Source organism: Ovis aries, chromosome 6, assembly GCF_016772045.2.
Source record: "Ovis aries strain OAR_USU_Benz2616 breed Rambouillet chromosome 6, ARS-UI_Ramb_v3.0, whole genome shotgun sequence".
Taxonomy (NCBI): Eukaryota; Metazoa; Chordata; class Mammalia; order Artiodactyla; family Bovidae; genus Ovis; species Ovis aries.
Window position 1 is genome coordinate 87,534,661 of NC_056059.1, and position 18,044 is coordinate 87,552,704.

Below are 18,044 nucleotides of genomic sequence, written 5' to 3' on the forward strand. Positions count from 1 at the left end.
CTATTTATCCATTTGCCTTTACCCTATAAAGGGCAACCTATTCTTACTTGATTTGCTTTTCACATGTCTGAGATCACTGATCAAGAGTTTTGCACCAATGAAGGAATCAAGTCAACATGGTTAATGTGCTACTTTTGTCAGAAATTTCAGCTTGTCACATCTTGGGTAAAACTGGCCCCCTCTTTTTAAAAAATCATTAAGGAAACCTTAAGGGACTTTGTCTTTCAATTGAGGTTTACTTTAATTGGCACCAGGAAACTGGAAATACTTCTGCTTTCTGGCGCCTTGTTAACTGTAGCCTTATTTAGCACTTAGTGATGTTTTAATGGAAAAGACTGCATGTCCTGTGAGCATCATAAGAATTTATTTAAACTCCTTTGTAAGAATCCTTGTTTTCATTTATTGGATTTAGATTAATTTGATTTTAGAGTCTGATAGAGTGGCCAGAACTCCAAAAAGAGAAAGGCTATTTTATTGAGTAGAGTTCTTTGAGCAGAGTTCTTCACCATTTGTATATTTATTACACAATACAAGGTGGTTCTTCATAGACTGGACTAGAAGAATGTGAATGTGGGTTTACTTCATGAATGTCCATGAAACTTCTGGGAAGTATAAATGTGTAAAAATATTTTTACCTAACATAGTAAATATTCTTTCTTACTTTAAATATAAAAATATGAAACAAACATGGTCCCCAAACAAATAGTTCATATTTTTATTTGGCCTAGATAAGTCAGTCTAGATCAAAAGTTTGATTTATGTGTTCTAGATGTATAATCAATGGTTGGAGCTACAAGCTTATTAAGTTAAACAGAAAGGAAATAAAATCAGTGAATTTATAACAGTAGGGGAAAAAAGATCCCTTGCTGAAAGGATAGCTAGTGGATTTTTAAAATTCTACTGTGGTATTGCCCTATTGCCCTTTCTCTTTACTTTTTCTCTTGACTCTCCCTCTTTTAATTTTATTTATTTATTATTTTGGCCACACTGTGCAGCTTGTGGGATCTTAGTTCCTCTACCAGGGATTGAACCTGTGCCCTCTGCAGTGAAAGCTCAGAGAACTACCCCTGGACCACCAGGGAATTCCCAACTCTTCCTCTTTTAGACCTTTTGGGCAAGATTCGAGTTAGTAAACAATTTTGGTACCTCAATAGGTAGGACTGCTCCTATCAGTCAAAAATAACTTTGGAGGAAGGAAGAAAACTGTTTAAATAGGAAATCACTTCAGGGAAGATTGTGATAGCCTATTTACTTTACATTTTCCCCTTTCCTCTAGAGAGAAAGTAGAGATATTATTTCAGAGTTCTTATTAAATGATCATTCGTTTCAGCAGATGTTTAGTAAGCATATTCCATGTGAAAATTCCTATGATAGGTATTTAAATAGTATCATTATTATCATGATTGATGTAAACTTAGTAGTTGTTCTTTGAAGCACAACACCGGGCACATAGGTTTTCAGTAGTCATTTTAATACCTGTTTATACATAACAGTGGAATAGCCTTTCCTAGATCAGGTAACTAGTTGTTGGTGATCTAAAAGTCACTACAGTATTCACATGGCTTTTCCCTGGGAAATGGTAATTTATTGTTGAATATATTAGTTGTTATGCCATAGATAATGCAAAATTTATGAAAATACCAATGCATTCCCATTTTCAGGTCAGATACTTCTTTTATATCCTTAAAACAGTATTGAAATATATGTGATACATAGCATTGCCTCTTCTTTTCAGATAAGTCAGCTTAGGTGCAGGGAGATACATGAGTTAGCTATCTTCCTTTAACACGTTATTAGTAGCATAGGCCCAGGCTCTTCTCTCCTAAGGTGTAGATAGTACATGTAGAAAATAGGAGCTGAGGACTTCCTTGGTGGTCCAGTGGTTAAGAATCTGCCTGCCAGTGCAAGGGACGTAGGTTTGATCCCTGCTCTGGGAAGATCCCACATGTCGTAGATCAACTAAACCTGCATGCCGCATCTACTGAGAGTGTGCTCCTGAGCTGGCAAGCCACAACAAGAGAAGCCACCGCCATGAGAAGCCATGCACCACAGCTAGAGAGTAGCCACTGCTCACTGCAACCAAGAAAGTTCATGCACAGCAATGAAGACCCAGCACAACCAAAAATAAATAAAGTTTAATAAAATGAAAGGAAAACTCCAGGATCTTAAAAAAAATGTAGGAGATGAACATCTTGAGTTTATATTTGACTTTGAGACTGTATTCTTTAGTGGCCACTTTGTCTCATATTGTTCTATAGCTGCATAACTTTCCTGCAAAGTAACAAAAACCGGAAGAGTCGTACTGTCTTACTGTGTTAAATGATGCATCTTCTCTTCCTGACCAGTGTTCTCTAACAAGGTCCTTGCTTGCCTAAAATACAGGCTATAAAACACCTGTGGTTAGTTAGATGGAAAGAAATGACTTGGTGCATCAGCCCTTGAAGTAATGCGCTTGTCCTGCCCTTCCCTTTTCTCCCCAGTTCATGGATCGTCTGAAGCTGCTCCTGATGCCTCTGAAGCATCAGCCTGACTTTATCTACCTGCGTCACGTCCCGCTGCGGCGAGTGCACTTGTTCACTTTCCTGCAGGTGCTCTGTCTAGCCTTGCTCTGGATCCTCAAGTCCACCGTGGCTGCTATCATTTTTCCAGTCATGGTAGGGATTGTTCTGATTGAACCTACCCATGAGATCACACCAACATCGTGCAGTTATTATAATATTGATGACACATGTGTCTTTTATTGATAGTTCCAGTTGTTGTTGTTGTTGTTGTTTTTGAGTTTTGACCTAATCAGTTTGGTGGGTAATAACTTGGGGTTCCCAGGTCTCTGGTTGTCTAGGCTGGACCTTGTAGTCAGACAGCTGAGTTCAGGTATTGGCTCTGGTTCATGCAGACCTGTGAACTTCCCTGAGCCCCCATGAACTCATCAGTAAAATGAGAATGGCATCTTTGTTTTATTATGTGCGTGAATAATGAATATAAGGTGGATAGCATAATGCCTGACAGATGGTAGATACAAGTACACATGACATTAGTTATTTTTAAAATATTGCTGTACATTGGAGTCAATCAGAATACACTTCAGGTACACTTCAGATCAAATAATAGAGGACCAGTTTGGCAGCTTATAAGAGGTCAATGAGTGAATTAGAAGAAATGGAGAGCTAAGCTTAGTTTTTGAAGTTCTTCAAATTTGTATCATGCTAAGTGTAAGGGTAAGTCTGGACTCTCCTTGCCATGTTATGATGTGAAGGAAGGTGAAACAGCTAACGTTCAACTCTGAATCACAAATGAAGAAGGACATAAGGAAATGCTAGCTCTGTATTTGACTTCATCATTGAATTTGTGTGTGTGGGAAATAATGCTACTGTAGCTTTACTTTTTTTTTTTTTTTTTGCTTTTTTTTTCTTTTTAATTAAGTTGTTATTTCTCTAAGAGATGCAGAGGCTGACATAGAGCATAATCTAAAGACAACTGTTAATTTGAAGCAGAGTCAGGACTTCCAGGTCTTACTGCATATTAATTTTGCTGCTGAGCAAAAGCATCTTTAATATACCTTCAAGAGCAGTTCATAAAATCAATGAACTGCATTGTCCCTAAACTTTAGTTTTCTCTTCCTTTGGGTTAGAGATACTAACATCTACCTTTTGGGTTGGTCATCATGGGAATAAATGAGAAAATATTGTCTAAGAGTTTAACACGGTGTCTGACTAAGGGTAAATATTCAGTTAAAGGTAGTGATTAAAGTCACCCCATTGGAATAAATGGTCTGAGTGGTGGCTCAGAGGTTAAAGCGTCTGCCTCTAATACGGGAGCCTGGGTTCGATCCCTGGGTCAGGAAGATTCCCTGGAGAAGGAAATGGCAACCCACTCCAGTATTCTTGCCTGGAGAATCCCATGGATGGAAGAGCCTGGTGGGCTATAGTCCATGGGGTCGCAAAGAGTCGGACACGACTGAGCAACTTAACTTAAACTAAATCAGTTCAGTTCAGTTGAGTTGCTCGGTCATGTCCGACTCTTTGCGACCCCATGAATTGCAGCACGCCAGGCCTCCCTGTCCGTCACCAACTCCCGGAGTTCACTCAAACTCACCTCCATCGAGTCGGTGATGCCATCCAGCCTTCTCATCCTCTGTCATCCCCTTTTCCTCCTGCCCCCAATCCCTCCTAGCATCACAGTCTTTTCCAGTGAGTTCTCGTGTCCGACTGTTTGTGACCCTGTGAATCGCAACACGCCAGGCTTCTCTGTCCAATGAGTACTCCCCATTATTAATATTTTGGAGATGTCTCTGTGAACTATGCATTGTACACATTTTTTGACTTTCAAAAACCTGTATAATGGTTTAATTTTGAACAATTAGCAATCATATGCAGGCTGTTTTTCCTTTGAAACTTTAGTTATTTTATTGAAAATCTGACATGGAAGAAAATGCTTTAAAAAATAATGCTTTCACACAGAAATTCCAAATGGAGGGATCATACATTACAGGGAACAAAATTAAGTGAGCCAGAGACTTCTGTGAACCAACCTTCCTCGTGAAGAAAATGTTTATGGTCCACTTAATATAAGTCCATACAAGCCAGACAAGTTCTGTCATACTTTAGCCTTGTACAAAAACGTTCCTACTGATCTTGGTAGAGCAGTATTAATACTCAGACTGCTCTGACATGCGTTCTTTCCTACCCTTTGTATCTGTCCTTCCAGATCTTGGCACTTGTAGCTGTCAGAAAAGGCATGGACTACCTCTTCTCCCAGCACGACCTCAGCTTCCTCGATGATGTCATTCCAGAAAAGGACAAGAAAAAGAAGGAGGATGAGAAGAAGAAGAAAAAGAAGAAAGGAAGTCTGGACAGTGACAATGATGATGTAAGGGGCTTTCTAAAATTCCGAAGTAAAATTCCAAAGTTGGTTAAACAAATGTGAAAATGGTTTTTTTTTTTTAACCCTTCTGTGTGATGTATGTCTGAGTTCCAAGAATGTTTACTGGTCATGCTGTTTGTCACTTTTCACCTTTGTTTGCCCTTTATTTTCTTTCTTTGTTTTTTAAAAAATATTTTCTGAAATATTTTGGAACTGTGAATATGCTAGTAATGATATAATGACTTCTAGAAAATCAAGCCCACCATATCTAAACAACTTTAATCTCTGATCTCCTAGATAAAAAAAAAAAGGAAGCTTGCTTCATAGCTATAAAATATATTGGGCTTATTATTGATAATCCAGGATTTAAATTTGAGGTAATAACTCAGTTCTGTATAATTTTAAGCCTGATGAGGACAAATGCTGGTGACCTCCCCTCCTGGGATCTCTGTATCTATTTGAGTGGGCTCTCAAACAAGCTTCTCAGCTATTTTATTTACCCTTGCACTGGACTTTGACATAATTTTAAAAAATGTATTAGGGTATAGTTGCTTTACAATGTTGTGTGTTTCTGCTAGACAATGAAGTGAATCAGCTGTATGTATACATATATCCTCTCCCTCCTGGACCTCCGTCCCATCCCATCCATCTAGGTCACCAGAGAGCAGCAAGCTGAATTCCCTGTGCTATACAGCAAGTTCACGCTAGCTGTTTGTTAACACATGGGAGTGTATATATGTCAGTCTTCCTGTCCCAATTTGTCCCACCCCCCTACTTTGCCAGACTGTGTCCACGTTGTGCATCTATTCCTGTCCTGTGAGTAGGTTCATCTGTACTGTTTTCTAGATTCCACACATATGCATTAATATATGATATGCTATTTGTTTTTTCTCTCTGACTTCACTCTATATACAGACTGTAGGTCCATCCATGTCTCTATAGATGACCCACCTTTGTTCCTTTATATGGCTTAGTAATATTCCATTTTATATATGTACTACGTCTTCTTTATCCATTCATCTGTCAGTGGGCATTTAGGTTGCTTCCATGTCCTGGCTATATTGTAAATAGTGCTGCAGTAATGAACACTGGGGTACGTGTGTCTTTTTGAATGCTGGTTTTCTCAGGGTACATTCCCAGTAGTGAGATTACTGGGTCATATGGACTTAAGCATAATTTGAGATTGCTTTTCTGTAACCCTTCAATAAAATGGAAAGGAAATTGGCATTTGGGGATCTTTTTACATAATTATAATAGTGTTGTCATTTAGGTGATCTTGCAATTGTATAACTATGCTAAGAAAAAAATGATTGTCCACTTTTTAGGAAAACATTTCACAGAAATTTTGGTGTTTCACTAGAGTCTATAGTCAGGATTGGAAGAAAATCTGGGATTTGCTTTTCTTTCACACACAAACACACACTCACACGAGTAGCTTATCTCAATAGCTTTCTGAAAGGACAGCCAAAATGACACCTTCTACATGAAGATTTGTAGATTTGTTTTAGATTTTACCCAGTGCAGTATCCCCATTCTAATGGAATCTCCAGTATCCTTCTAACATGAGAGTCTTGTTAGTTTTCATTGTCTGGTCTGTACTTGATCATTTTGATGGATCAGGCATACCTTGTCCTTAATTGCCAAAACAGCTCTTTACTTTTGTTCCTGTTCTACGGATGAGGAACTTTAGACTGAGAAATGTTGAGTCATTTTTCTAAGCATACACATATTGGCAAAAGCAAAGCTCTCATACAGGCCTGTCTGGTTATTTTCGATTGGTCAAGTTGTCTGATACTGTATTCTTTTTGGAGAACTTGGGAAGAGTACAGTGAAGGAAGGCAACAGATGAAATTGGATTTTAGATAAATTGATCCAATAAGAAAAGGCTAAATACATGAGGCACATTTAGCTAAAGAGAGAAGGAGTCTGAGGAAGCTTTTGTGACCGTCATCATCCATCTTCAATGAGAACAGGTGTATAGATTTTCTGTTCCCAATGATGACAGAAAAAGAGAGAATGTGGTTAAACTGCAGCACAGATTAAGATGCAGTGTTAACTAGAAAGATGTGTTTACACATTGATAGAAATCAAATTTTGAAATAAATTTCTAGGCTACTTAAGGCAAAGTAAAGATTGCCTGAAATACTGAGATAATTAAAGCAGTATTTCATCTTGAGTTTTCAAGACCAGTACCTCAGTTTATGTACATGGACACCAAACTTAAAATTCATTACACGTTATAAATGTGTGAAATAATTTTATGGAATCATCTTCTCTAATGAATTTTAAGGAAAAAACAGTAATAAAATATCTACTTTTAAGAATGTTTTAAATTTAGTGCTCTCTAATGTCAGAGGTTGGATCAAATGAGCTCCTGAGAAGTTCTTCTAATTCTTAGGTTTGATTTTCAGCAAATCACATCTTATTTAAGCAGTGCTATTCTTTTATTAATAATATGTATCATTTTCAATCCATATTTCCAACAGATTTCTTGAAGATAATGTGTGATATGTGTTTCTTTTCCTCTTTCTCCTCTTTCCCCTGCCCCCTTGCCCCCACAAAAGCAACCAAGCAAGCTTATATATGTATCCTAGACAGTGAATCCAGCCACACTATATCTGTGCCATAAGTTCTGAGTGTTGAGCCCATTATTTGGGATTCTCCATTTGAAATGTGGCTTTCCTAATGTTCACTTGGTCATTGTATGGTTTGGCATCCACGGATATAGGGAGCCACACAAGGGTATGAGAATTCCAACTCTAATATTTGTGAGCAAAAGTAGTAAAAATTATGGCTTGCCCACCTTTTGAGCCAGTCAGTCATTTTTGAACCCATCCATTAGGCTATGTATGATTAAGGGTGAGCTGCCATTCTGTTCATCTATAAATGCTATTATTTGGGGAAACTTTGAAATACTGCACCAAAACCTGTTCTTAATTCAATATTTTAATTTAATATTTAAGGATCATTATCCTCTTTAGATTTATCATAAAGGAATTTTCTATATGTGTAATAGTTTTATGGTAAGATTTGTTTTTAACTTTCTTTCATCCGTAGTTGCCATTTTTCCCCTTTCAACTAAATGTCATCTCCTTGGTACTTTCAGTGAAGAGATGAATTCCCTCTTTTGGATTCAGGCATAGCCATGGATTCAGTATAATGAATCCTGAAAAACAGGAAAGTGTTAATCCTATAGAAATCTGTTATAGTTTTGGCTTAAGTGGTCCATTCTTTTAAGAAGCTTCATGGTTTTTTATTTTGGTGATGATTCTCTTCTCCTTATCTGACCATCATAGGCACCTTCCTTGTGACATTATCTTCTCACGTTTTGCTAAATTCCCAAATATATTTGGAATAAGCTAATTAAGATGAACCTTTAAGTACAAAATAGTTTTGATAGAGTATTAGAGTAGAGGATGGAGGGTTATTTTCAGGTCTATATGGATGACTCTTTAAGAGTGAATATTAGAAAAAGTATCCTTACGTCTCTTGGAAGGAAAGATAAATCATCATTTTCCTGGGGGTAGTGTTGGAAAGCATAAACGAAACAAAATTTCAAGAACATATAGTTTAGGAAGCCTCCTAAATTTAATCTTTCACTCTTAACTGTTTGTTTCAAAGACACATACAATTAACCCATAAATATTTGATTGTGAATCCAGCTTATGGAAAACTTTACAATTGTTTTCTTTTGTGGTGAGCTCCATTTGTGTGATTCTAGTTTTAACTGACTTAATTCCCTTAACCTAGAAGAAAGGAAAATAAGTCTGATGGGAAGATGCCACAGAACTTGAAAAGCCAGCAGAGGAGAAGTGATTGAATCTAAGGCTGTTCTCCTTAGTGCAGCATAAATGATAATGTGATAGGTTCAATCCATCCTGTGAGATCTGCATAAAATAAAACTGTTGTAAATTTCTTTCACAGTCTGACTGCCCATACTCAGAAAAAGTTCCAAGTATTAAAATTCCAATGGACATCATGGAACAGCAACCTTTCCTAAGTGATAGCAAACCTTCCGACAGTGAGTAGAACTAACCTCTTGCATGCCGGCTGGAATATGATTTGCATTTTACAGAGAAAAAACTTAAGGACTGTCATCTCCATTCACTTCCCCTGTTTTCTTTCTTTTTTTTCTATGTGCATATTTGTACTTAATTATTATGAAATTTCATTTTTACATTCCTTGATCTTTACTCTTTACCTTTTCCTTTTATCCATAACCATTTAAGTTTTTATTTGATTGTCTTTTCTCTGATCCAAGTTACCGCCAGTTTCTTTGAATTGCTAAACTCATAACCATGTTTTTAATTGATTTCCTTTTTTTCTGCTGGTATCTAGAATGGCAGCTTCTAGTACTACATCACTGTCTGTTACTGTTTGTCTTCCTTAGGTTTCCACCAATGATCAAATCAGCTCAAAAGAGAGATTGCATCGTGGGTTTCTCAAAGATCAATGAGTCAGTCAACCGTTAATACTGAGAATTTGGCATAAATGCTATTTCAATTAAATTGGCAATCATTAAATATTACCACCCATCTTTGGGTATAGCCTATAAGATATTTGCATTTTTCTTCCTAATTTCTTCATTCTCCTTCTGCTATTTCAAAATCATCTTTGTAATTGTACTGGTCTTTCTGGGGGTAATAGCCTGGTGGCAAAGGTGTCACGGTTTTTGACATGTCATCTTTTTTTTTTTTTTGTAATTGAGTTAACAGGTCAGTTAAAAAGGATGAACACTTTCGCAGTAACATTAGTGACTATTTCAAGCTTTTTCAATAGCAAGTACCAATTGCCTCCAAACTATTTTGAGTTTTCATTTGAAGGAAACATACTCTTTTAGCTCCAGGTGCACTTCAGAGTATCCTGATCTGTTACAGGAAAAGATAGTTGAAGCATTTTTATTTCTATTTGACAGTGCTATTTCAACTGCAGTAAGAAGTTACGAAGAAAAGTTTGAAATGAATGAGTATTTATGGCAAATGGGTATTTTAATTATCTCTTGGTGTTTATCACAAAGCTCAACAGCTTTAAACAACAAACCTGGATCACCTCATGTAGTTCCTGATGTTTAGGAGCCACTGATTTGGGTGATTCTGGCCCAAGGGCTCTCTAGAGGTGGCAGCTCTCAAGCTCTTCTCTGGGTCTAAGTCTGAAGGCTTGACCAGAATTGGGGATCCACTTTCAGGCTCAAGCACAGGGCAGTTGGCAGGAGATTTTAGATCCTTCACTCATGAGATATCTGCTAGGGCTGTCCCTGTCATGGCTGCCAGTGATAACAGAGAAAGAAACCAGAACAGAAGCTGCAGTCTTTTATAAAAATGTCTCAGGAATGATGTATTTCCTGTGCATATTCTATGGGTTACACAAACCAACCCTGGTACAGTGTTGGGAGGAATTATAGAAAGACATGAATACCAGAAGGCAGACAGCATTGGGAGCCATCTTGGAAACTGGCTCCCACACTGGTTTAAACAAAAGAGAATTAAAGCGGTCTCACCTTTGGTGTCCAGTCTGTAATCTGTGACTGAGACTACTTTCTTCTCGATCTTAGCAGCAACATTTAGTTGAATATTTTTTTTTTTAAGTTCAAGCTCCTCAAACCATTATTTGGTCTCATTTCTCGTTTCCGGAGCATTAAAGAACAAAAAGAGACTGTAGAAGTCTCCTATTGGCATCATAACCTGGCACACCTCTTCCAAGTACAATTTAAAAACCACTTTAAAAAAATCAGAATGGTGGCTCAGAAGGTAAAGGATCTGCCTACAGTGCAGAAGACCTGGGTTCATCCCTGGGTCGGGAAGATCCCCTGGAGAAGGGAATGGCTACTCACTCCAGGATTCTTGCCTGGAGAATTCAGTGGACAGAGGAGCCTGGTGGGCCCCAGTTCATGGGGTAACAAAGAGTCAGGCATGACTGAGTGACTGACGCTTTTACTTCACACTTTAAAAAAAAAACAAAAACAGATAGAATTTGAGGCTCCTGGAGAAAGTGTATGGCAGATTGATTATTTATTGCTAGTTGTTCTTCATTTTCTCAAAAACCTTTAAAAGGATATTTTGAAAGTAGTGGATATGACATGAGAAATTTACTTAAGCAAAATACCCATGATCATACTAAAATCTTTTCTAGTATCATATAAATCCATGAAAGAACAAAATTGATAGTGGATTTGCAGTAGAAGCAAGTTCCTCAAAATTTTAATTTTACCCCCACAAATAATAGCAGGATAAAGTTGTAGCTAAAGATGGCAGGAAATCCAAGGGCAAAGACTTAGGCGTTCAGTAGATGTTATCATCCTCTAAAAATTATTTACCTTGTCCTCTCACTGAAAAGAACAGTGGTCCATCCCAGAAAACCTAGAATCAAGGAAACTGAGTGATTTGGGCTTCATCACACTTCTTAGATTCTTGATACAGTGTTTATTTAAATTGTGTAAACTTGTCTTTCTTACTATTTCCAGTTGTGAAAGATGTATCCATTTTTGTAAAGACTTAAAAAATTTTCCTTCTAGTGTTATACTTCACCAATGACTATTTATGATTAACATTTTATTTTTTTTTTTAGGAGAAAGATCACCAACATTCCTTGAACGCCATACATCATGCTGATAAAATTCCTTTCCTTCAGTCACTCGGTATGCCAAGGTAAAGGACAGCCCAGTATCTTATGTTGTTCTGTGGGGTGATTGCCCTGCAGACATGGAATCGATGGCAGGTTATTGGCAGGACACCCTGTTCTCCATCCTCCCTACAAATTTATCTTAGAAAAATTACCGAGACATCAGACCTCATCCAAGCTTTTACTTGTAGAAAACATTCTAAGAGACCTGTTCCACCTACTCTTAGAAATAATGAAATCTTTCAGGATCATTAAATTCCAGGATCATACCAGTGTCATCTCTGATTTAAGGGTAGCTGGCATTTCCTGCTGGCTATTCTCCAGTAGTTTCCTTCCTTTTTAACACAGCTCTAGAGATTTCAAATTTTCAAAATCGTGAAATCTCTGAGTGTTTTTCATGTCAGTCTTTTTGTCCTTTAACTCCTCACAGTGACACCTACCTGGTAGTTCTTTCTTAGTTGTTGGCTTTTTTTCTTACCTAGGTATGAGAGCTTATGATACTCTTACTTGAATTTCTTAACTCCTATTTGGTAACTTCAGCCCATTTTTAAAGTATTTGTTTTTAATACAGAAGGAGGGGATAAGTATTTAAAGAGAACAAAGAAGGACCCACTAGACTTCTGTACAACGCATAAACATTTGACAGATGGTAAAGGAATTCTGTTGTACTTACTGTTTCCCTTTCCCCCCCCCCCTCTTTTTCTTTTCCTCTAGTCCTCCTAGAACTCCAGTAAAAGTCGTGCCTCGAATTAGAATAGAACTTGAGCCTGAAGACAATGATTACTTCTGGAGGAGCAAGGGAACAGAAACTACATTGTAACCTGTTTGTCTTTCTTAAAACTGACCTTTTTGTTGTTTATGTCCTTGTTTTTTGTCTGATTATTTTTAAATTTTTGTTCTCTTTTGGTTTTTGGTCACTGGTCAAACACTACAGCTCTCTCTCTCTGCTTCTCTCTTGCATAGGTAAAATCCAGACAATAGCGCACCATTCCTTAAAAACAACATCTGAAGAATCGCTTTTTGTTCTTATACTTTCAGATACGTCCTCTGACAACCAAATTCCTCTGTCACTCAAGACATGCACAGACCCTGTCATTTTCCTTTATTATGCAGAGGGCAAAAGTATTGAGGATTTTATAACACCTTTTCTTAAAATACTGAAGGAACTTCCAACATTAGCTTTGGAGCTGTGCTTACTGGCTTGTGTTTCTGTCTGGTCGAACAAACCTTGACCTCCAGACAGTCCCTTCTCGCTTGTATTGCTCTCCAGGACTGGAAAACGTGCTGCTATTCTAACTTGCTCTCGCTTTTAAACCCTAATCTTAGAATTATCAAAAGAAGGAAAACTAAAGGTACTTTATTCCCATTAGAGAAACTATTGCCATCATTGTAGCAAGTGCTGGAATGTCCCTTTTTTCCTATGCAAACTTTTTTTAACCCTTTAATGAACTTATCTGTTGAGTACATTGAAAAATATTTTTCTTCCTAGATTTTGTTGTTTAAATTATGGGGCCTAACCTGCAACTTATTTTTTGTCAATTTTTTAAACTTTTTTTTAATTACTGTAAAGAAAATGAATTTTTTCCTGCAGCAGGAAACATAGTTTTGAGTAGTTCTACCTCTTATTTGTAGCTGCCAGGCTTTCTGTAAAAATTGTATTGTATATAATGTGATTTTTACATACAAACACACACACACACACACACCATCTCTAGGGTATGCCTGAGGGCTAGATTGGGCTGAAAACACCATGTTTCTAAGCATCCATTTTTCCCTTTCTTTAAGAGAAATTTAACTGTTCTATGAAGGAGATTGAGGGAGAAGGGAGATGCTCCTTTGTAATGGGAATAACTGATGTTTTGATAATAGTATCCAGGCACAGATGCTGATTGTATTACCATGTCAGTGTCCTATGCAGTATTGTTAGACTTTTTTTCATTTTGAAAATATTTGTGTGTTTGTGTATGTACTCTGTGTGTGGCTGGTGCACATATGTGCAAAGTTAGAAAGAGTCAGAGTGATGGTAGGGAAAAGGCAAAGTTACTAGTTCTCTTGTGTCAGTTTTTATAAAATCCAAACCACTTATGAAAAATCTATCAGAGGTCCAAGAGATTTACCATTATGCAAATGAGGGTAAATATATTTTATTACCCAGATAGCAGTCACTATCACTGATACAGTAGCCCTTATTTACAATATAAAATCCATAAGACTATATAGTAGACCATTTACACATTTAAAAAGTGTTTATGGGAATGCAGATAGATCTCAGAGGTATTATATATGTATACATTTTAACAATACTCACATTGTCTTTAAGATTGAAAGGCAATTATTCTTTGTGATTGGGGCATTTAGAATATATATGTCTATATATGTGTATATGTGTATTTCAAAGTACCAGATTGAAAATTAGACAAATGAAAATTAGATCTTTAACCAAATTTAGCATGTTATCTAACTGTAATATCTCAATAGTCTGTATTATATATTATGAATCTGCATTAAAAATAGCATTTTAAATGGTGAATCCATAATTTTGGATTCCTAAAACCATATTTGTAATGTATCCTGACTAAGACAGGTTGTTGGAGGAGTATTAGAAGCAGAATGAAACCACTTATTTTGGTTTCATAATATGTACATATTGACTCCCACTCATTCTTATATTAATTAAATTATAATTCTGTCCTTTTGAAATTTTGATTATAAAAATTTTATTGTCCTAAATTAACTGTTACTTTTATAGTATCTGATAATCTTAAAACTTTTAATTTTATACAAAATAGACATAAATGACCTACAATTTTTTCATTAAAATAAAGGTGGCAGAATAAACATTATTTGTTAAAATCGTACGTGCCAAATTTTGGCATCATGTTTGTAATTAGAGCTGTTCTTAAAATGATGATATTATCTTCTTTTTCATTATCCTCATTTAAAACTGTATGAGGCTTTTCTCTGTCTTTCTAATGGGAGCATTGATAAAATGTTTAAATGCCATGCATATTGAGATTAGCCTAACTTAGCATCTTGTTAAATTAAAGACGCATTGGTTCACTTTTATATTCTAGATAGAATAATTTATATTTCTGATCATGAATCAAGTATCTGAGGATTTGTGTCCCTTTCTGTCCCTTTCAAAGGACTCCTGAAGCAACTTAACTCAATATTTCAGCCTTTGAGTAGATAAAACTACCTGTACCTTCATTAATTATCCATATTCTATGACGGAAGTTTGATACTCATGAATGCAGAGAAGCACCTTGTATTTGCTAAAAGGAATAGTTAGTATAAAATCTTTTTAATATTTTGGAACCCAGGGAAGTATTTTAAAAATCACTTTCAGAGGAGCACAAGTAGTTACCAACTAAACAAACAAACAAACCCTGAGATCCACACAGAGCTACCAGATTATCTGTATTTTAACTGAATGTGGGTTTCCCTGGTGGCTCAGATGGTAAAGAATCTACCTGCAATGCAGGAGACCTGGGTTCAGTCCCTGGCTTTGGAAGATCCCCTGCCTGAAGAAGGGAATGGCTGCCCACTCCCAGGATTCTGGCCTGAAGAATTCCATGGACTGTATAGTCCATGGGGTTGCAAAGAGTCAGACACGACTGAGCGACTTACACTTTCACTAACTGAATGTACTATCAAAGAACTAAAGCAGATTTTGGGGTGGTTTTGTTTTTATGTAAACTGGACACACAGAATACAATAGTAAATTTGTTTTATCAAGTGTTTCTCCCTGATGTAAACACAGAGATAAAAGATTTATGTTAGGAGTAAAGGACCAAGGGTACATGCAGAGTTGTTAAAAGTCCTATGGTTGTACTGGCTCAGTGTTGGAAGGAAAGTATCTGCTTTATCAGAGCATAAAGACTTGTGGTCTTACATTGGAAAGATGTTTTGGAGACACTGTTTTCCTGGATAAAAGTCACTCTACTGTGTAAAATAATGATCAAGTTGGGATCCTAATTATTTTGTGTGCCGTGCTGGGTACAGTTCCTGCCTCTTTTTCCAGTCAGGCAGTGGAGTAGGGTAGAGGGATGGAGGAAGTCAGAGAAGTAGGAAGACAAACCTTCTCTAGTCAGCCCCCAACCAATTCAAAGAATGGAGAGAAGAGAAACAATTGTCTGCCAGCAGAGATTCAGTTTATATGTATTCTATGCACATGCACCAACACACACAGAGTAAATCGTTAATCAGCTATATACTGGTGTTTAAAACAGAGAACGATTGTCTTCCAAGTTTTTGGTTCTTTTTTTAAAAACTGTGTTAAGTACTTGAAATGTGTTGACTGCTGACTCTCTTTCAAAAATGAAAACAAAACTGTTTGAGTTGTATTACAGAGGTTGACATTGTGCAGGGATGGGACAAAGCTTTCTTCAATCCTTTCCATACCACTTCATGATTTTGGTGCAGGAACTTGAGATGTTCTTGTTTATTCCATGAGATTTCGCATCTACTCTTCACAGTATGAGCATGAGGCCCAGTGGCACCAAGTGGCTGAATACAATTGAATGATATTTTGCTTGGGCCTTGGGAGTTTTCAGATGATGATTTCTTTGAGGTTCATTGTAGCCTGAAATAAAGAAGTTGTGTGATATATGCTAACCAGTCAAGTTGCTTTTTGACCAGAAATTTAGATATGTTCTATTTTTTGGCTCATTTCTTTGTGCTCCATGGGTACATACAAAAATCCTGAATTCTGTTTCTTAGGCAAATATTGCAACTCAGGGCTAAAGTCATCCAGTGAAACTTTTAGAGCCAGAAGTAACTTTGTCCCAATCCTACAATGTGAAAAGAATGAATAGTTGCCTCTTTTTAGCCATTTTCATGGCTGGTACATATCCATACACATTACTTTTCAGAATCAATACGCACTTTCAGATATTCTTATTTTTATTCTCTTAAGTCTTTATTAACTTTGGAGAAATGATGCATCTTTTTATTTTAAATGAAGTAGATCAACATGGTGGAACAAAATGATAAAGAACAGAAAACATTTCAATATATTACTAATAATTTTTTCCAATATAAAACCTAAAATTCCTATAACATTATAGTATTTTACAGTTTTATGAAGCTTTCTATTGTGACTTTTATGGAATTAAGAGATGAAGAAGATGAGATATTTTAGCATTTATATTTTTCAAAATTAAATGTATACTTAAAATAAAGTAACTTTATGCATTTATGAGTGTCAAGTGCTTCTGTTCAACTTTTCAAATAATTATTAAGTGCCTGTTATTTTCCTCCTTTGAAGATGTGGGAAATACAAAGGTGAGTAAGTTCAAACTCCTGACCTCTGATTGCCTTTCATTACTCTAGGCAAGAGGATAAAATAGATGTCTAAATTATATAAAATAAGAAATTGTAAGAATTATCTATTCAAGTCTTAACAAAGGACTATGATGCAAGGGCTCAAAGCAAGAAAAAGTATGTCCACTAAGAGCAATGAAGTGGTTTATTGAAAAGGTGACATTGTTATTCTTCTTAATATAGTTAGTGAAATAGAAGATGAATCTATATGTGATATTGATGTATATAGTCAATTCTCAAAGCAGAAAAACTGCTAAGCATAAGCACTTACTAAAAATTATTCAAATTAAAATCCTAGAATGGTGCTCCATAGAAGATACATAATACATCCTCCCCAGGGTTCCATGTAATATTTGGAACTGTCTAGGAAATTTCAATTCAGCCCTAACTTATAATAAGAGAATGGTAGCAAGGTGGGGGGCGGATGGTCAGGGGGACAAATAGGAGGGATGAAAAAGAACCACTGGTAGCAATAAACAGTTACATTTTTTAAAAAAAGGTCATGAGATTGGGACCCTGGTTAAAACAGTCTTTTAATCGGGAAGCAACATAGAGACAGTGGCTCTGAGCATTCTGATAGTGGTGGTGACATTGGACATGGGATGAGGTTTAAATTGCAACACTGAGCTGGAAGCAACAGCAGAAAACATACTCAGAATAGATCATAATATGGGAGAATTTGGTTTCTCAACATATCCACCAATGATGCATTAAATGAGTCAAGAAATTAGGTTCACATTATATTTAGCACATTATGAAAAGGAAATGTATGCTTCAGCAACCCTTCATTATGCTGCCTGACCTGCAAGAGAACAGGGAACTAAAACACAGAAGCCTCTGGAATACCACGCCATCTATGCCAACGTCTAGAACCACAGCTTGAGCACCATGGTTCTGAGAGGAGAGCTCAAATCCTCATTCAAAATGTTTCCACTTATTTTTTTCAAAATGCTTGGATTTGTGAACCTTAATAGTCTATGGATTTCTCATAGGAAAGCTGAATTAGTAAGAATCAATAACTTAGTCTTGGTAGGAAGAGAGATGGTACAAAAACTGTATAAAACATAAGCAAGAAGTCAAGAATCAGGCTATTTATTACACAGGCAAGGACACCAGAGCAGGTCTTACACGTAAAATGTATTGGTTTTATATTGATTGAAATCTATTGATTATATGTTTAAAGGTAAAAATATATTGCAACTAATATTCAAAATTATTTGGGGCCACCAAAAATATTAACT

The 18,044-nt window shown here is 36.5% G+C and overlaps 1 protein-coding gene across 7 annotated transcripts in view; it reads left to right on the forward strand.

Moving 5' to 3' along the window:
* The window catches only part of SLC4A4 (solute carrier family 4 member 4), a 370,587-nt gene extending 353,913 nt beyond the window's left edge, over positions 1–16,674 (forward strand). For 5 of the 7 annotated variants that reach the window (XM_042251504.2, XM_060417186.1, XM_042251503.2 and 2 more), the window contains exons 22-25: positions 2,481–2,654; positions 4,705–4,866; positions 8,785–8,881; positions 11,425–11,505. In XM_042251504.2, coding sequence (XP_042107438.1) covers positions 2,481–2,654; positions 4,705–4,866; positions 8,785–8,881; positions 11,425–11,468 — 477 coding nt within the window. In that variant the 3' untranslated portion in view covers positions 11,469–11,505. Of the gene's footprint in view, positions 1–2,480; positions 2,655–4,704; positions 4,867–8,784 lie in introns of all 7 variants that reach the window. The other 2 variants (XM_060417184.1, XM_060417185.1) reach the window with 1 other exon arrangement.
* The last annotated feature ends 1,370 nt before the right edge of the window (positions 16,675–18,044 follow it).